This window comes from Littorina saxatilis, linkage group LG2, assembly GCF_037325665.1.
Source record: "Littorina saxatilis isolate snail1 linkage group LG2, US_GU_Lsax_2.0, whole genome shotgun sequence".
Lineage (NCBI taxonomy): Eukaryota > Metazoa > Mollusca > Gastropoda > Littorinimorpha > Littorinidae > Littorina > Littorina saxatilis.
In genome coordinates, this window is record NC_090246.1 from 37,839,492 (window position 1) to 37,859,958 (window position 20,467).

Below are 20,467 nucleotides of genomic sequence, written 5' to 3' on the forward strand. Positions count from 1 at the left end.
GGTAAGAACTTTGCCAGTCCGAAGCTCTTTACTGCGAGCACGGCTTTACAGTTGCGATACATCATTGTGCAGCTGGGCTTCTTATCGCAGACTATCAAGATCACATGATGCTTGGATTTTTTGTTTTATGTCTGACACGTGACTTTTTTCTGTTTGTAGTTGTTTTGTCTCTTACGTGAGAATATTTTTGAAACACGTTGTAACATGCGAACATATGTTAAGTGTGTCATGCATCCCATTGGAACCTAAATCCTGGCACCAGAAACTGGTAAAAACTTGAATGAAAAGAAAAAAGAAAAAAAAAAGAATATACTGATCAAACAAGCTACACACCAAATGTCAGCTCAATCGACACATAAACATCAGAGATCTAAGTACGGACAAACAAACAAACAAACAAACAAACAAACAGATGAAACCAAACCCGCGTGGCACCCCGGAATATGGGGGTGTAATAAAGTAGCAGTAGCAGGCTACACTAGAGAGAGAAATATGTACAGTCTTGGTCTTTAGTTGTAACGCAGATATCGCAGTGGCTTTTTTTTGTTTGTTGGGGGGGGGGGGGGGGGGGCCTTATTCCTGTTAATTCAAGTAGCTGATAGGTTAGCTTGTGCTTTCAGTCACAAAGTATTGATTCGCGACTTTTCCGATACACAATTTATACCGTAAGGTTTGCGCCTGCGCACTGTCCTCAGAGGCCTATGCTTTGGAATGTCCGCTTTCCCAGCAGAGTTTGTGTACGCTGTATCCATGTGTTTCAAGCACCTTTAGAATGTAGATTCCTGTTAATAAAAGCAACCGGAGAGGATGGATGGGCACCGTAAGTATGAGTGGTTTACGTAGCAAAGAATGTCAGCTGTGGTTTGATGCATTTCATTTTTCATTCTGGTCGATCGGCGATGAACAAACGAGCAAGATAAGTCTTGTTGCGAGCAGGAGTTGATGGTATTCTTCACCACTTTGACTGTGGAGGTACTCGTATCTGATGAAGATGGACGATTCAGTCTCGAAGAAGAAAAGGATCAGGGAATGAAAAGTCTTTAATTGTGGACTTTCCTCACAAGTTACAATCCAATGGAAAGTGTGCATCGGAATCTCAGTCATTTATACCTGTGGAAACTGAAACAGTTCAGATAGTTTGCAGTGCTCTGGGCAGGGGTATAGTGACAGTTACAACTTACATTTGGTATAGAGGAGGAAGGATAGGAGTATGAGCTAGGACAATTTGTATGTGCATTTCTTATGCGTGCATATGGATATATGTATGTATAAGTGACTAAGTCTGAAGCCTGAAGTCGTCATCCACTAAGGCTGGGAGAGATTAATTTTTGTGTAGTCATTCGTACAGTGGTTGTAGTTGTACTTCAGAATATTGCTGGTACCCCCCTTTTGACTGTTTCACTTATAGGATTGGAAGATTTTGTTTTAAAAAATGATAACTTGCAGTTATAGTGCCATTATTTTGTAAACGCTATAAAGATCAATTGTGTTTATATTCTGGTTTACACAGGATCCAAGCACAGGAGAAAGTGGGATCAGGAGAAACCAAGCAGAGAAATGCCAGTAGATGTAAGTATTTTTAAGTTTTTCCACGATATATATCATTATCTGTAATATATTTTTGTATCAGTGTAAATGTAGGGAGTAATGGTTGATAAATCATTAAGATTACTACAAGTTTAAGAAACTTAGATGCTTGTTTTATAGCTAGTGCTACAATGCATGCTACATATAAAAAGAAAGCAACAGAATAAAATAAATAAAATGCCTACAAAATGGTTAGTTATTTTTGAAAAGTAGACTGACATTTTTGGAAAAAGTTATTGATGCAAACATTGAAAAAGTAGTTTTATTATTCAATGGTAGCAGTAGGCGTAGTAATGGTTGCAACCCTAATTTTGTAGCTAGAACAGAAGTCAAGTAGTAGTCACACCTGCTGTAAAGAGATTTGAGTGATGTGTCTGTTTGGTTTAAATACCTTTAATAAGAGCATGTTACTTCATTTTACTTAAATTGTTGGCTTTATATTTGCAGGCACCTGCTGTGAAAGAAGAAATTTTGCCACAGTATGAGGAATATTTAGTTCTACTCCAGGAGAGAAACAGGTAAGGGAAAAGGACAGATCAAGTATGACAGTGATAGTTTAGTTCAGTAGCTTTCCTCTGTGTGTATGAGGGTGCATGTGTGTGTGTGTGTGTGTGTGTGCACCTATTAATCACCTAAACATGTCATTGTGTTTCTTAGATTACTCAAGCGACTTCGGAGAAAAGACAGGAAGCAGATTCAGGTAGAGAGGAAAGAGAAGGGCTTCTCCATCTATGTCAATGGTGCTAACAGCGACCTTCCGACCGAAGCTGTCGCGCATTCACGACCTAGAGTCAAAACTGCATCAGGTTCGTCTTTTCTCTTATTGCGTGCTAAGTTTATTTGCAGCACAAAGCAGGTCTTGTAAGTGTGCAGGCAGTTTCTCTCTTTCTCAGGGCTGTGAAGAAGCTGTCTCGTTTGGATAGGTCTTGTACTATTAATGTGATAGTTGAGGATGAGGCCTATTCTTTGTTCTGTTGCTAGGTTTGGCATTGAATTTTGTTTCCAGGCTCATCTTTGTGTGAGACAGTTTTAGGTCTCGTAATCAATCAATCAATCAATGAGTCTTATATCGTGCATATTCCGTGGGTACAGTTCTAGGCGCTCTGCAGTGATGCCGTGTGAGATGAAATTTTATACGGCCAGTAGATTGCAGCCATTTCGGCGCATATTTACCTTTCACAGCCTATTATTCCAAGTCACACGGGTATAGGTAGACAATTATTAACTGTGCCTAAGCAATTTTGCCAGGAAAGACCCTTTTGTCAATCGTGGGATCTTTAACGTGCACACCCAATGTAGTGTACACGGGGGAGGTTCGGACACCGAAGAGAGTCTGCACACAAAGTTGACTCTGTGAAATAAATTTCCGCCGAACCTGGGATCGAACTCACGCTGACAGCGGCCAACTGAATACAAATCCAGCGCGCTACCAACTGAGCTATATCCCCGCCCCAGGTAATGATGCCATCTCTTAGAGACTCTTTGTGTTGTATTTAGATTCCGGAAACCCGGCTGTTGCCAAGCTACAGGAACTTCGGAGAAAGGAGTCGGAGCAGAACAAACGACGAGTCAAAACAGCGCCGGCCAGAGAGCGACGAAGAAACTGGAATGTGTCATCAGTGGAAATCAACACCACAGAAGGAAACAGAAGGCTGAAAGCACCAGGTGATTACTGTTGTATTGCTTCTATGATGTTTAGCTTGCAGTTCACAAGTATTGTGTTCCTGCTTGCTTGTGTTGGCTCAGATTGTTCAGGTCTTAACGTTGTTTTAACAGACTTATGGTATTGTGAATCAGGGATAATTTCTCGTGACTTGTGGAGATGTGCAGTGGAGAATTGTTGCAAAAGTTTATGATGTTGTGACAAATGGCAGAAAGTATTTGCTTTGATAACTGATGCAGAAAAAAAGACCGACCAAAAGGGGTCATTAGGCAGGGGGTCTCCATGGGAAGGTCAGCGATACTGAAAATAACTCGTTGGAGACCCGTTTTGGTGCTTTTTGTGGGCAGGCTGTCATTATCGAGAGGATGTCGGTTTAACTATATATTCTGGGTATTTCAAGTGTCTTGATTTGTGTTGTTTTGACTGATTATTTTGCATTTGATTTTTGTCTTTCAGAAATACTGTCTGGCAAATACGAAGATGACTTTGAAGAATCAGGTTCTGAGGACTATGTAAGCACGTTTTCCTGTTTTCAGATACAAAATGTTCACTAGTTACATGTAATTCGGTGTTGTTGTTTGTTGTTGTTATTTTTTTGGTTGTGGGGGTGGGGGAGTTTGTTGTTCTTTAGACACAGTATGTCAGGAGTCCTTGGCGATTTGTTTTATGTAGTTTTATTTGTGGATTTGTGTGTGTCGGTAACTTCAAGTATGTTTCGTCTGTGCATTTCTTTTGGGTTTGATTGAATTTTTAATTCATTGAACTGGTTTGTTTTTTCCATAACTGACAATAAACCAGAACAAGTATAGTAAATTTGAACTTGAATGGTATTTGTACTTGCAGGTAACTTCAAGTATGTTTCGTCTGTGCATTTCTTTTGGGTTTGATTGAACTTTTAATTCATTGAACTGGTTTGTTTTTTCCAGAACTGATAATAAACCAGAACGAGTATAGTAAATTAAAACTTGAATGGTACTTGCAGTGGCCAGGTAAACGTAAGTGCTCCTTGGTTTATCCTTTTTGTTTGTTGAGTGTAGACATGACTAGCAGACTGACACATTCTATTTTATACGTGTCTGTTTTTTTAGGATGACAACAGCGACTCAGAAGGTGTAGGTGACAGTTTGAGTAGCTCCACCTCCTCACTGTCTAGTGCACGTCGCCAGAAAGTCAGCTACCTGAAGCGTGTGGCAGCCGCCAACAGAGACGTGCAGGAGAACACTTTGACGTTGACGCTGAAGGATGTCCATGTGAGTCAAAGTAGTTTGGATGGACTGGAACTCTGTGTTGGTTGCGACAGCGGGATGCTAAAAGAGACAGCATAGTAAAACTGTGTGTGTGCATGTACGTATGAGTTGTCTCCCTTAGACATTTTCTGATCAGACTTCTGTTTCTTAGTTATTTCTTTTGTAAGAAAATGAGGGAATTGATTTGTTATTGGATATTCTATTACTTGGAGATATGAGTGTCTAAGTGGTTATTAAAATATCACTGTTGGCATGCAATTATCTTTTTTATCATTGCAGAAACTACGTCAAAGCCTGCAGAAGAATGCTGGTATTCGTCAGAGCATGTGTCTGGATATCAACTCAGTGAGTTTCTTTGTTTTTAATTTTGATGCATTTGTTCTGAAACACACTTGATTTTGTAGTATGACCACAGTGACATATTTGAAAAAAAATAGTTTTGTTATCAGTGATTATCAGCCTTAGAACATGTGTATGCAAAGGTATGGATAATTGAAAGACCTGAATTTGGGAAACTGCACCAGCCGGAGGTTTGTTCATATAAATGCATTTGTTTTACCACAGACTCTCTGACAAAGACTTGGACACAGGCAAAACATATCATGCATAACACAAGCCAAGCTCACACACAAATGCTCAAGGGCAAGAGAAAAGACGGATTTGACATTAAAAAATACTTCAGTAGCTGTTAACCTTTTGCTTACATTTTGATCAGGAATCGAACGAAACGCTCGCATCAGAATGTATCTGTGACTCTGGTGGGGAAGCAAATTATTCCAGTGATGGTGAAATAGAAGAACTAGATACGTTGAAAGCTGTGAAGGTTTGTCTTTTCCATTTCAGCATGAGCCTCTGTTGTCTCGTTATTCCTGTTGCTTGTAAAAACAGAATGTGCTTGTTTAACATAGGAAATGTTGCTTTCGTGAGAACATTGCATTTGTGGTGTATGTTACTACTGGAATAACATTTCGAAATTTATATTTGTAGTATCTCACACTGCTTTCTTTAAAAAAACAACCACTTGTAATCTGATGGATTGGGAGTAGTCAGCATGAGTACCAGCTATTGTGTTTTCAGCGTAGCAATAAGGCCCGATATTTAGACGAGACAAGTATAATGCCGACGAGTCGAAGACGAGTCGCATTATACTTGTTCGAGTCTAAATATCAGACCTTATTGCTACGATGAAAACACAATAGCGTTTATATAGCTATTCTGACATTAAATTCTGTGTTAAAATCATGTTTTTGTCAGCAACAAGTACCAGAATGGTCCATGTCGTTGATTGCAGACGACGGGTCCCTTTCCGCATGAAGCCACGGAAATAACCGAACATTGAAAAACCCATGGACATGTATTACGGAGAAAACTCGGGATAACCGGATGTTTAGCATTACGTCAATATGCTAGGAATCATATGACTTCATGACGTATCATGCTTTCCTACGTATAATGTATGTTCGAAAGTCTGACTTCTGTTGGGAATTCGCGTGGTGAAGACTGCGGTAAATCTGTAGATGATAAGAGAACAAGGATTGTCTCAGAAGAAACGACTAAATGTTTCAGACCGGTAACTTCATTTCAACATTGCACTATACAATGGACGTTCTATGTGACGGGAGAGTTTGCTGATTTTGTGTTAAACATTGGAGAGATCGTCTGCAAGAATCAGAGATAGGTCGCTTCAGATTGCAGCTTCTGGAAATTTGCAAGGTTTGTTGCCTGTTAAAGAACTGGATTTTACACGTAATGTATGTCATGTACAGTAAGCAACATCAAAAACACACACAAAGCAAATGGCATCGTCTGTCGACTAGTCACAGAAACAAACCTGGCGAGGTATGCGTGTACTTTATACACGTGGAAGAAACCGGAACCATGCGTCTTTGTTATTGACAATATGCTTTTGGATATTGAGAAAAATGGCCGACTTCCGTAGCATTATGCTTTGATGATCGGAAGAGACCATCCAATCACAGCCCCCGAATTCCCCCACGTGTTCATCAGAATAGCTAAATAAATGAATATTGGATTGGAAGAGAGAAGTGATTGTACAATAGCAAGTAATTGAGTATGTGGTTATGAATCTGATCTCGACTGTGTAATAGATGTGCTTTTGTTATTTTGTAAATTATTGATTATGTCATTTTGAAGTCTATCTGTTTGTGTTTGGAGTCTGTGTACTGTCATGCCAGGGTTTAGAACATTTGCACTGAAACGCAGGATTAGTATTGTCAATGTGTACATTTGGATGATATTATATGGCAGTAGCTCGAGTTCACACCTAATACATATACCATGTATTGCACCCTTCATTGCTCATATATACTCATATTGTGCATAGTTTGTTACTCATGTAAACATTTGTTCGTGGCTTTTGGATCTGTGATTGCCTACAATTTCTATGCTATGCTAACCCATTCCCCAACCTTCCTCCCATCTTCTCCTTTTTTCCTGCCTTCTCAACCAACAGATATTTCATCACTTGAACCATTCTGCATCTTTGAATGCACAGTCCTTCTTGTGAAAACACTCCCAACATGGTATCTTAGATCTGCCAAGGCTCTAACATGAGGTAAGGTCATCTCTCCGCTTGGACACGTACCCAAGACCAGCAGGCTCATTGCTTCGTGAGCAGAGTGGGAATTTTTGGATGCAGTAATTTTATAGATTGACACTTGTGTCAGTGAACAAATTAACTCATTGTCTCCCAGGTACGGATATATCCATACCCACTCATATGCCTCTATCTGACCGGGTACGGATATATCCGCTCAGACTGTTAGCTTCAGTCGCTTCCTGTAACGTCCATCAACGCCTGCATTCCAGCGTGTTGATACACAATTCTGAGTGACCTGCTGCAGCACAGCTGGTCTCGGTTAAAAAAACTTGGTCAATATAGGTGGGGTAGAAAGTGTTTTAATGCATCCGAAAATTCAGAAAGTGGAAGGATGAGCATATTTCACGTGAAAGCCTGTCCAGATCTAAGATGGTGAGCTGAATTAATGGTTTACACAGGGAGGACTGCATGTGCTTTTAAGGTTAATGTTGTTGATTGTCAGTTCTCTTTGAAGCTGGTTCAGGAAAAAGACTGTTTATTGTATTTTGGATGAAAAAGGGTTGTCATATCAGATTGAATTTATGAATTAAAAGCACTTTTACATGTTGACATCTATGTAAGAACACCAAGCACACACACACACGTATGCAGAAGTCTTGTCCAGAGCTTATGAACAAATCTGTATGTTGTAAATGTGAAGGCTGACAAAAATATTACTGATTTACTTCCAAACAGTTACAGTACTATAACTAACCACCATCAGAGAAGAGAACCTCTTTGTGAAGATCAGATAAGCGTGAACGTCACAGACATTAGTGGTGCTGATAAAACATGCTTCTTTTTTTACTTCATGTCAAAACAGGGTAATAAGTTATTCTGTGCCACTGACAGCGAGAGCGGTGAAACGAGTGAGGAAGATGTACTGTCTCAGCGTTATTATCAAGATACTGAACGGAGTGAAGAAGAAAAAGATGATGATGAACAAAACTCAGAAGAAGCAATGGATCATCACGGGCGAGAAGATAGCTGCTATCTTTACAAGGAAAGTTCTTCAAGCCAGGAGGAAATTAAAGAAGAGTGTGACCGCCCACCACTAAGAGTGAACTCATACTTGAATGAGTCTAGCAATGACGAAGAAATCATGGAAGAAGTGAATCCTCTTCAGGTCAGAATCCGAGAGGAATGATGATCCAGCACAGTTTGTTTTGGCATGCAGTTTTTTGTGCATCACCACCTTGCTTTGATCAAGATTGATTGTCGCATTTGATGAGACTTTTGGTTGAACTTTTTTGGGCTTGAAGCCGGTTGGTTGCGGGCGGTTTGACATTTCTTTTGATTTGGGTAGATAGGAGCTATGGGACTAATGGAATTTTGTTATGGATATTGTGAAGGATGTTGCTTGCTCATGTTTTTGCTTGATTACTTGTTGGTCCTGTGATTGTACATATTGTTGGGTGGGGTGTTGGTGTGTTTCTATTACCCCCCGCGGGTTAGGGGGAAGAATTTACCCGATGCTCCACAGCATGTCGTAAGAGGCGACTAACGGATTCTGTTTAGAACTCCTTTTACCCTTGTTAAGTGTTTCTTGTATAGAATATAGTCAATGTTTGTAAAGATTTTAGTCAAGCAGTATGTAAGAAATGTTAAGTCCTTTGTACTGGAAACTTGCATTCTCCCAGTAAGGTAATATATTGTACATGTACTACGTTGCAAGCCCCTGGAGCAAGTTTTTGATTAGTGCTTTTGTGAACAAGAATTAATTAACAAGTGGCTCTATCCCATCACCCCCCCTTTCCCCGTCGCGATATAACCTTCGTGGTTGAAAACGACGTTAAACACCAAATAAAGAAAGAAAGAAAGAAAGTGTTTCTATTAGTCAGTGTCTTGTTGTTAAAATGGAAGCATCTTGTGTAGGAGTGGCAAGTGGAGAATTTGTTTGTTCTTTATAGTTTATTAGTATATACCACAGCACTGGAAATGGGTGTCATACTGGTAATTAGTGGTGAATTTTAAAAGTGAGAAGTATGATTAACTCTATGTTTTTGTTACAGTGTCAGGGAATGTATGCATATTTGTGACTACATGTTTTAAATGAATAAAGTAGTAATTTGTGAGAGAAAAAGTCAGTCCAAGGCACTTGCAATGTGAGAAATTGTCAATACATGTAGCGACGAAATTGAGATAAGCTGGAAATAATCCTTATATGTGAACTGTTATAAAATACCTATGTACCGTATATATTTACCGATTAGATCAAAGTGTACCATCTGATTGTTTCAGTTGTTGGTCATTAGAAATGCAAAGTTTTTGACACGGCATCAAATCTTAACCACTGTCTTTATGTATCTCATAATTTGTTTGCTGAGCAGGATGAGTCAGAGAGTGAGCATGAACCGACAATAGAGGAGGAAGACGAGATAGAAGAAGATCTTGTGCCGGCTAGGGAAAGTGTATCTCTGGACAAAGACAAGGCCAGACAATTCTTTGCCCCCAACGACACCATTGTTCTAGAATTTAATGCTCCTGCTGTCAAAACTGGTAAGCCTTATGCTGTTAGTTGTTGTTATTTTGAGTTTAAAGCTGGAGCTGTGTTGAGTTTCATGCTCTGGCGAACGACACAGCAACTCAGAAGTTCAGCTCAATCCATTCTGAACATCAGCATCGCTGTTTAAGCCATGGTCAACAACATTTAAACTCTTTTTTAATGGAAGGAAGGGATTTTTTATTTCATTTAACTTTTGTGTGTGTGTATTTTTTTTTTTGGGGGGGGACTTACGACTATAGCCGGTGGAATCATAAAGTAGACCTTACTGTCCAGTCAGTGTGCATTTAATATCTGAAATTCTCATGATGTAGATTTGCTTAACCAATTGTTTGTTTGTTTTTCTCGTGTTTCGTGTGAAACTTTTAGCTGGCAAAGTGGAGAAAAGCCTGATGCTTGCTCGTAAGAAAGACGCAGGACCGGACTTTCCGGCCCGTTCATCTTTGTCCAAAGCCCCATCCTCTGCATCGGCCTCTTCAGGCGGGGTGGAACTTTCCAGGCAGAGTAGGTGCTTCTTCTGATCGTTTAGAGTAATTTTTATATTTCCAGAAATCGGTGTTTTAACAAAAGTTATTAGTTTCTGATTCAGCCATGGACCACTAAATGTATTGCCTTTTCTACAAATGTTTTGTCAATAATAAACGTTCTAATTATCTACCATTCTTGTTTTTTGATTCTGAATTTTGGAACGTTGGCCGTCTATCTGTGTTTGGATTTGTGATCTCTTAGATTATATCTCCCCAGGTGGTCAGTCCAAGTCTCGTCCAACAATGTCAGCGGGGCGACGCAGCACAGAGTCCAAGGAGGATTCCAAGGCGGAGGCATCAGCAGTGATGAGGGCTCTCCAGGAGGAGAACCAGCAGGCAGCAAAGTTTGCCAAGGGTTCCAGGCCTCTGCCTGAGCCAAGAAAGGTCAGTGATGTCTAGGGTTGAACTTTGAAACCCCCAAAATCGGCGTATGCTGCCTGAATTGCGGAGTAAAAACGGTCATACACGTACAAATCCACTCTTGCAAAAACATGAGTGAACGTGGGAGTTTCAGCCCATGAAAGAAGAAGAAGAACTTTGAAAGGCACGTGTGCATTTTCATATTTGTGCAGTGATAATCAGTGGCAGGTTTCGTGTTGGCAGGTGCTGGATTGCATCGTTATCGTGGCATCTATATCTATATACGGCTTGTGTCTGTCTGTCTGTCTGTCTGTCTGTCGGTCACTTCGCGATGCACGGCCAAAGTTCTCGATGGATCTGCTTCAAATTTGGTGGGCATATTCAGGTAGACCCCGGACACAATCTGGTCGATGAAAATTTTCAACACGTGCTCTCAGCGCGCAGCGCTGAACCGATTTTGGTTTTTCTGTACATCCATTCCCAGTAACTCTTCCTTATCTTCTCCAGTGTTTTGCGCGTTTATCTCCCTTCCGTCGTGTGGCGTCAATCGCGTACGGTGCGCCGGCTAAAGCCGGGTATTCGGCTCTACTTCTTCCCGGCGAAGCCAGGTACCCGGCGAAGCGGGTATTCATCTAGTGGTATATATGTGTTTAAACAAAGACCAGCTGATACACTGCAGTGTACACTACTGTACTGACAATCATGCACATAGAACAGTGACCTACTTTCATTGTCCAACAGTAATAATATGAAGCTTCAGAGGAGAAAGAGCAAGTCTACTGGCTTGTTTGGTGTGACTGGAAAGCAGTTATGAAGTAGTCATGTTCAGTTGTCCTGTTAAGGCCGAAAATATTTTTTGTTTTATCTTGAATTTTGTTGTGTAATTATCTAACAGCTCATTTCTTGTGCTGGTCATTTCACTGTATGGTAGCTAACTTGAGGGTGTGTTTTTTCCCCATCAAAAGACTTTATCCTAAACATTGTCATTGTATTTGCCAGAGCCGTCCAGGGTCAAGCCACTCCCAGCCGCCCATGCCATCACCCAAGGTGTCATACCAGGAGCCCGAAAAAAGGGAAGATGACAACGATCCCATGTCTTCCATCGTGCAGCGAGTCCTGTCCATGCCACCAAAGTGAGTTCGGCTACTTTCATAGTATTTGGTGGGGAAGAGGTGTGTGTGTGTGTGTGTGTGTGTGTGTGTGAGACTGTGCGTGTGTGTGTAGGGGGAGGGGTTGGTGGGAGAGAGAGGGGGACAGATATTTCATATTGTACAGGTACATGTACTAAGGTAAATGGAAACCCCACGTGGTACTATGATCTTGAGTTGGTTATGAAAAGAAAAGTGCAAGTGATGGTTTATTCAATTCATTTACCTCATCTTGGGATAGGGGTAACAGACTGCAGAAACATTAGCATATGTGAATGAAGAGGTTATAGTGCCATAGACGTTTAAAGCCTTGAGCATAAGAGGGGAGGGGATGTGGATGAGGGGGTGGGGTTAGCCGAGAGAGAGAGAAAGCCGGAGAGAGAGAGTTGGTGAAAGTATTGTTATATTTGCCAGCTGTAATATATTGTTTTGTTGTACTTTGACTAAACAAGAATATTTACTACGTGCAGACAACAGAGAGACCTGATGAAGACACTTACCAAGATAGACGACTCGGTGTCAGAAGCAGAGGGACTGAAACTGGCAGCCAATAAACTAGCCAAAGCAGGCATCCCACAGCGAAAGGAGGCCTTCGCAAAGGTAGGAAAGATTTTAATCTTTGCCACTTGTAAGCTTTAAAATGATATTTCGTGTTTTTTAGAAGAATATTTCTCTATATTTGCTGAAACGTTCAAGTCCCTGGGAGACGGCATGTTTTTACCGATAATTTAAACCCAGTGATGTAGTTCTTTAAATTGGAGCAGATTGGAAAGACACAGCCGTCTCAGCAACCCATACACTCTGAAACGTAAGGATTACGGGAGTGTTTCATCATAGCCTTTCAGAATTCCTTGTATGAAAAAAAAGAGAAATTCTTTTGAATGTTGCTGTTGGAATAAAGAAAAGTATAATCGATACATTTAGTGAGCAGTCATTTAACGTTTACCCATACATGCATGAATATATGCAGTGACAGCTGCAGTAGTCTTGTGTGCACGATGAATCAGAGCCCAGCAGTGGGTTTTAACATTCCTCCTAAAGGACTTTCTCAATTGAGCCCGAAGTTGACTTCGCTCAGTCTTTTAGCCGAAAGCTTCATGCAGGGAGCGCCATGAAGTAGAATTCGCGAAGTCGACTTTCCTAATTAATATTATCGTCAAGCATGACTTTGCGAAGTCGACTTCCCCAATTAATATCAGGTTTTAACTGTCACTGTTGCAGTCTGAAGGAGCAGACGTTCGAATGGAGATCCTGTCTAATTGGGGCAACGCATCACGTGTGGGGCTGACAGAGATACAACTGCTGAGTAGCTCTGGTTCCCTTCTTCCGGTCCCTTCCTCCGGCATCTCTGTGCGTGGTGCGCATTCCCAGGCAGGACCGCCCTGTGTCCTCTTTAACGGCAAAACAAAGGTGTGGATAGCTTGTGTGTATGCATGTGTTATGGTGTGTGTGCGCGCGTGTGTGTGAGTGAGTGTATGTGTGCGTGTGTGTGCATGTGTGTGAAAAGATGGATGGATGTACTTGTAACTGCAGCTGTATGCAATCATGTGCACATACCGCCCGTGTGTGATTGCCCGCATTATTAAGTACAAGTGCACATGTGTCTGTGTGTGATTGCGTGTGCACACACGCATGCTCAGAAGGATAGGCCACAGATTAAGTTTGCTCATTCAGTCTGTGTCTGTCTGTCATAAAAAGAATAAGAAAGGTATGTTTGTGGAATGTTTAATTATAGACCAAATGAAACATTCACTAGAACTTTGATCTATCAGTCTATCTGCCTTGTTTTCTTTTCCCTCGCATTCCTTTTCTGTTTGTTAATTTAAAAAAAATTCCAACGTACTTGACCAGCTGTTTGTTTGGTTTGTTAGACAACGAAGGAACGCAACATGTGGGCATGTCAGTGGACAGGGAAGCCGGTGGAGCTATGTATTCACACTCAGAGGTCTCAGCTGGCTGCACTGCGTATCTGGAACTGGAACAAGAGTATTACAGTGAGTATCTGATGCAGCAGCCACAGAATGATCGAAATTGGTGAAAATACAGTACACTTGTCAAAACAAGATCTAAGAAACAAAGGGACGTAAGCGCTCTAACTACAGACAATGTAACTGTGCAACAAGCGTGAGAGTTATTCGGAACCAATCTCCTGGCACCTGGAGTGAGTGAGTAACAAGCATTGAAATGAACAAGCAACTTTCATCCTCAGAACAAAGAAAATATAGCAGAACAAAATTGTATGCAGAAAACAGGGAACTTGATACCCTTAACAAACAGCAAAGAAATAGACAATAGCAACTTAACTGTGCAGAGGGAAGCAAGTGAAGAGAAAAGAGTTGTAGATTTGTTTTGATTAAAGTTAGGGGGTAGGGGAACTATTATTGGGGATAAAAGCAATGTTTTTTTTTTCTCAGGCATTGGAACAAAGTTTTGACAGGCATTTAATTTTAGTTTGATTCTCACAAAATTTGGAGGAGGAATGAGAAGTAGTGCAGCGATTACAACGGGAAAACTTGCCATAGCTTTATGGCTATTTGAGTCATTTAGATCTTTCAAACTATTTCTCTTTTCAGGCACTGGATGTAGGAGTGCGACATATGCGTGTGTTTGTGGACAATGACAAAGTGTTTGATGGGGAGGTGGACAAAGGGTGTGGCAACCACGTGTTTGACTACAGCAAAACCATCCCTGTGACAACCCAACCTTCCACCCCCGCCAGATCCCTCCCTTCCCCCATCACAAACAATAACAACAAGGAGAAGAGCACTGCAGCAAAGGGGAGCCACCCCTCAAAGGGGGACAACCCCCCTCATTCTCCTGTCCCAGCAAACAGCAGCAGACTAGTCTCCCCTTTGAAGGGAGGCAACCCCACTGTGCCCAACAACGGACACCATCACACATTCCGGAGTATCAGTCGATCGTCGGCGTCGTCGGCTTCATCGTCGGGTTCGCATCCGTCCCGACCGTCATCTCAGAATGAAGACAGGGGTCAGGTTCGAAGCAAGACGAGAACAATCGTTCGGCCGTCTCTAGGGAGGCAGCATTCCACAGGGTCTGATCGCTCCAGTCCTGAGGGTGAGTGTAATGTTGATGTATTGATTCATACAGTTGAACGACGGGCGCAGTGACCTAGTGGATAAGACATCGGCCTCCTAATAGGAAGGTCGTGAGTTCTAGTCCTGGGCGCGGTCGTCTGGTGGGTTAAGGGTGGAGATTTTTTCGATCTCCCAGGTCAATTTATGTGCAGATCTGCCAGTGCCTTATCCCCCTTCGTGTTTTACAGAAGACCGAGTGCGCACAGAAAAGATCCTGTAATCCATGTCAGAGTTTGGTGGGTTACAGAAACAAGAAAATACCCAGCATGCTTCCCCTGAAAGCGGCGTATGGCTGCCTGAATGGCGGGGTAAAAACGGTCATACACGTACAAATCCTCCACTCGTGCTAAAACATGAGTGAACGTGGGAGTTTTAGCCCACGAACAAAGAAGAAGAATACATTTGAACGCCTGATGTTGTTCATAAGCATGACCAGGGCTGTTTTAGTGCCAAGATCAAAGTAAAGTTCCACTGCTTGGAAAGACGTCTGGTGATACTCACAGCCAAGCTAGTAAAGTCATGATTAAGGGGAAGAAATTAGAATCCTGACTGGAATGGTTCCACTGAGAAAATACTGACTGTAGATGTGTTTCTCTCAAATACCACATCAACGTTGATTGGGAAGATTGGTATAAATGTTTTGTCATGAATGTGTGGGTGCAAATGTTTTGTGTCAATTGAGAGTGAGTGTGTGTGAATTTGTGTTTGTGTGTGTGTGTGTGCTTGAGGAACTCATTTAGTTGTAGAAGTGTTGGTTTTTAATTTAACTGGTCGTTAACACAGTGTGTGTGTGTGCATGTGCCTGTACTTGAGTGTGCACGTGTTTATGTGAGCATATTGTTGTGCGTGTCTGTGCATGTGTGAGGCATGTATTTGTGTGTGCCTGTGTTTGCATGTATTTGTATGTGGCTGTGTTTGTGTGTGTTTGCATGTGCCTGTGTTTGTTTGCCTGTCTATGCCAGCCTGCTCATGCATGTTCAAAAAAGAAAGTGTATAAAACTGTATTTGATTCAGAGAGAAAGGAACTGTTGTGAACCTGAATGTCTCTAACCCTGGATATCATGTAGTCAGTCAACAGTCAGACAATTTGGTGAGGTGTAGTAAATAAGGTGTGAAGTAAAAACATATTCCATGGGTGTGTACTTTGGCAAAGTGCCAGCTAGTGCCTACATCAGAGTAATTGTCAGTTAAGTGCCGGTTTTAACTTGCACACTTGATCTCTTTGTTGCTGAACACTCAGTGGTTTACAGGGTAGAGACACTATTTATAAGTTAGAGCTAGGGACCTTGAATTGGTGTTTTATTCTGCAGCAGAATGTTTGCATTTGCATATTTTTGATATGGTGTTTCACCATTCTGGGATTGAGTTTTTCGTTGGAAAATGTTGAATCTTGAAGTTCAAGGGGTGTGTAACTTTAATGGGGTTTTCAAACTTTTTGTGATTTGATTGTGGTTTAGGACTGAGAGAAACACATCTACAGTCAGTATTTACTCAGTGGAACTGTTCCAATCAGGATTCTTCCCCTTAATCATGACTTGAATAGCTTTGCTGTGAGTATGAGTACGTTCCACGAGACTTCTTACCATTACTTTGATCTTGGCAGTAGGGTTTTTCACGTTTGACGTATGCATAATTTTTCATGTGCAGCCGTTTTGCAGTTGTTATTTTCTCTGAAAGTTTAACTTTTGGTAGAACCGTAGCTTTTAAAGTTCCGTCTGTTGACAGATATTCTTGTCCCAGGTAAGAGTCTGAACAGGTCGGTGTTAGTCAACATGTTTGCCTACCCAAAAAGGAATAAGATAAGATAAGATAAGATTTCATTAAGTCCTGTGAGGTTTCCCTCACGGGCTGCTTTCTCACTGGGGAAAGCGAGCTGCCATACAGTATACAGCGCTACCCATTTTATTTTATTTTTCCTGCGTGCATGTATTCATGTTTTCAAGCCCTGAGACTTTCGCTATGAACTTGTGAATGTACCCTGTGATTGTGAATGCAGTCACATGTTGTTCCTGTCACTTTTGAGTGTTGAGTTCAAAGTAAAAAGAAAACTGAAACTGGTGTTCAGATTGTTTGATTTGACAATGTTGCTTTGTTTCATTGCAGATATGGGTAAAGAAGGCATCCCAGAGAAGAAGATCTCCAGAACTCCACGAGTCACCAAACGTATGGCAGCAAGACTTGGTGGGAAATCTTCTGAGACTGACACCTCTAAATCAAATGCAGACAGGTGGGTATTTATTCTTGACTAACTTTTGACTTTAAAATTTTCTGGAATTGCTATCATTTCTTCTCTTGTAATTGCATCATATCATGGATCTCATACATTGAATATTTTTCACTTCAAAGTTATAGAATTTCTGCATGTCTCCCGTTGCTCAACTTGTAATTGTGTATGAGCTTGCATCCCCAAATACTTTGACACTGAGAGAGTATGTTTTGACAGTCCTGAGTTTATGTGATGTGTTATACAACAGTGATGCATGAGTTCAAACTCTACAGATATTGATAACAAGTGTTGCTCTTTTTTTGCTGTTTAAAGCATCATTATATCATTTTGCAGTGCTAAATGGGTTTTTTAGTCCACAGTAATGGAAAGGGAACAGTTTCACTTCAAGTTTCATATGTTGTATGAGAGTTTGTCCCAATTACATGTACCGGTACTACATTTCACACTTCAACAGGCAATTCATTCTCTTGAAAATCTCATAAACATGTGCTGAATAACACAGAACTATTCCTTGGTGTTCATCACAGCTATGAACAGAAACCGCCTTTGCCCCCGGACAAGTCAGTTCAGAGGTCTGGCGAGAAAATGACCAGCTCCAAATCTTCAGACAAACTGGCGCCCAAGAACTCCAAGGTCCCATCTCTCAAATCTCCCCGTGGAGGCTCCACTCCCTCTCTCAAGTCGTCGTCCAGTCAGCAGGATGGACTTGACAAGGAGGGGACGGAGCACACCTCCATTGTGGATCAGCTCAAGGACATGGGAACAAAGTGAGTTTGTTTGTGCAAAATGCTGTTGTTGTTGTTACACCCCCGTATAGAGGTTGTCAGAGGAGGAGGAGGAAGAGGAGGAGAATAATAATCTGTTGTGGTTGTTTAAAGCTAAAAGGGACATCACATGTACAAGTGTTTTGTCTGTTTGTCTCTGTACGCACAGTTTGTGACCTGCCAATCAGGTTCAGGTAAAGACAGTGTTGAACAGATGTTAGAGAGAGATTGTTTCTCATTGCGCTGATTTGATGCAGATTTAAATTGAATAGTGTTAAAGTCTTTCACAAAATGGAATGACAGATGCAGCTACAGTTGCTGATAGTGCTAGTTTAACGACTTTGTCTCTGTATTTTGTTGATGTGACTGCTTATTTGTATGCAGTTTAATTTTTCATTTGGCTGTAAGTTTGAGTGAAAATTATCAATGTGCTTTACTAACACACGTTTCACAGCATTCTATTGTTTACAGGGAGAACAAGAGGAAGAAAGACATTCCACACTGGCTTTCCCCAGGCGAAGCTGCGGGTAAGAAAACAAAGAGATTTATATGAAAAGCAGTGGTTTAAGTTTTCATGTCTAATGAACCTGATAATAAGATTACAAACTTGATGTTTTTATAAACTATAGTTGTTTCAAAGATTTTGAACATCACTTGTGTAAGCCTGATTTAATTCAAGCCCATGTGCACTTTATTACAAGGCTCTGCTTTTTCCAGTAGTGTTTCAAGAAGTTTGCACTTGATGGTTAAAGATATCGTCCTTCCGGCATGCACATTTGTATTCACCACCACATATGTGTCCAGGCTTTGATACGGAATAAGGGCATCATTTCACTTGGACACATGTTTAATGAAGGATATGCTCTTATCTTGTGTAAAATCCTGGAAAGATCTATGGTGGTGAATATATATAATCAGAATGTACTTTTAACATCAAGACTTGGGTTTCGTGTGTGCATGTGTGATTTATTCTCTAATTGTGCTGTGTACAGAGCTGAAGGAGAAGTCGTCCCAGGAAAACATCACCACCAGGCTGGGCGGCAAGAAGGATGATGAAGACATTCAGAGTCTGCTGGACGAAGAGTTTGCTATCTTCTCTCAGGGAGGGTCAGTTCTACTTTCTTGCTCCTCTTACAGATTAAATGAGTACAATCATACAAAAAGACCAAACAATACTGTACTCACGTGGTTAACGAAGACGATATGAATAACAATGCGCAACGTTTCGACCTCTGGGGTCTTTCTCAGGCACAAAAATCTTTGAATACTGTATTTTTAGGTCTTTTTGTTTCTCGCTCTCATGCACATTCACCATTGTTCAGCTATAATCATACACACAAGCAAGTTTTTTTTTAAATGTCTGTTTTGTCGCTGGTACAAGTCCTCAAAGTCAGCAGTCATTGATTCAGTCTTTTGGGGTTTGCTTGAATTTAGTTTTCAGCTTGTTTGAGTTTAAGGCTGGAGTTCACACCTGAGGCCATATTTCAAAGTGGTTAGGCAGTTTTAAAGGTTTGTTTTTATGTTAGTTCAGTGTTTTGTTTATCAGGAAAAAACAAAATGAATAGAGCTTGTCGCGCAAAATTTTGAGATAGCGACTGAAGTTTGAGCATAGGTATGAGATTTTTTCACGCAAACCCTACTGAAAAAATTGTGATATTGTATTGTGAATATGTTAACAAAAAAACAATCGGATGATCAGAAACTGAAGAAGAGAAATAGGGAAGCAAAATAGAACATCAAACATAGTGATTGTACAGGTGAATTTGGAAAAAAAACCTTATGTATCCATTTTTGAAGCCCAATTTGAAGCATGGAACACAGTCAAACATAAATTAAAAGTGTTAAAGTGGTTACAGTGTTCAGAAATAGTGTTAAATAACAAGTTGAGTTATCCCTCTTCACAAATTTTAAGAGAAATACACCTCTTGTCGCGCAAAATTTTGAACTGTGATGCTTTTACTACCCCCACCCCCTACTCATTTTTCAGGAAAGAGTGCATATTATCTTCCAAATAGACAAGCAAGGTAGTCAGATGATCAAAACTTCAGAACAAAAATAGGGAAGCAAAATAGAACATGCAACATAGTGATTTAACTGGTGAATTCAGAAAAAACACACTTTTTTACTCATTTTATTAGCTGAATTTAAAGCTTGGAAGACAGAAATAAATAAATTAAAAGTGCAAAACTGGTTACAGTGTTCAGAAATAGTGTTAGATACCAAGTTGAGTTATCCCTCTTCATCACAGTTAAAAGAAACGCACCTCTTGTTGCGCAAAATCTTGAACTGTGATGCTTTTACTACCCCTACCCCCTACCCATTCTTCAGAAAAGAGTGCATATTATCTTCCAAATAGAAAGGCAAGGTAATCAGATGATCAAAAACTTCAGAACAGAAATAGGGAAGCAAAAAAGAACACCCAACAGAGTGATTTAGCTGTTGAATTCAGAAAAAAACCACTTGTTTACTCATTTTATAAGCTGAATTTAAAGCTTGGATGACAGAAAAAAATAAATTAAAAGTGCTAAAGTGGTTACAGTGTTCAGAAATAGTGTTAGATACCAAGTTGAGTTATCCCTCTTCATCACAGTTAAAAGACACGCACCTCTTCTCGCGCAAAATCTTGAACTGTGATGCTTTTACTACCCCTACCCCCTACCCATTCTTCAGAAAAGAGTGCATATTATCTTCCAAATAGAAAGGCAAGGTAATCAGATGATCAAAAACTTCAGAACAGAAATAGGGAA

General features: G+C 40.7%; 1 protein-coding gene across 1 annotated transcript in view; it reads left to right on the forward strand.

Moving 5' to 3' along the window:
- The first annotated feature begins 617 nt into the window (after positions 1-617).
- LOC138958932 (katanin-interacting protein-like) overlaps positions 618-20,467 on the forward strand; it is a 43,746-nt gene continuing 23,896 nt past the window's right edge. The window contains exons 1-20 of the mRNA XM_070330272.1: positions 618-820; positions 1,511-1,569; positions 2,035-2,105; positions 2,245-2,393; positions 3,085-3,252; positions 3,707-3,762; positions 4,339-4,500; positions 4,777-4,842; positions 9,427-9,595; positions 9,969-10,103; positions 10,344-10,510; positions 11,486-11,619; positions 12,105-12,234; positions 12,856-13,044; positions 13,506-13,628; positions 14,208-14,709; positions 16,833-16,956; positions 17,484-17,723; positions 18,192-18,247; positions 18,713-18,827. Coding sequence (XP_070186373.1) covers positions 808-820; positions 1,511-1,569; positions 2,035-2,105; positions 2,245-2,393; positions 3,085-3,252; positions 3,707-3,762; positions 4,339-4,500; positions 4,777-4,842; positions 9,427-9,595; positions 9,969-10,103; positions 10,344-10,510; positions 11,486-11,619; positions 12,105-12,234; positions 12,856-13,044; positions 13,506-13,628; positions 14,208-14,709; positions 16,833-16,956; positions 17,484-17,723; positions 18,192-18,247; positions 18,713-18,827 — 2,828 coding nt within the window. The 5' untranslated portion in view covers positions 618-807. The remainder of the gene's footprint in view (positions 821-1,510; positions 1,570-2,034; positions 2,106-2,244; positions 2,394-3,084; positions 3,253-3,706; positions 3,763-4,338; positions 4,501-4,776; positions 4,843-9,426; positions 9,596-9,968; positions 10,104-10,343; positions 10,511-11,485; positions 11,620-12,104; positions 12,235-12,855; positions 13,045-13,505; positions 13,629-14,207; positions 14,710-16,832; positions 16,957-17,483; positions 17,724-18,191; positions 18,248-18,712; positions 18,828-20,467) is intronic.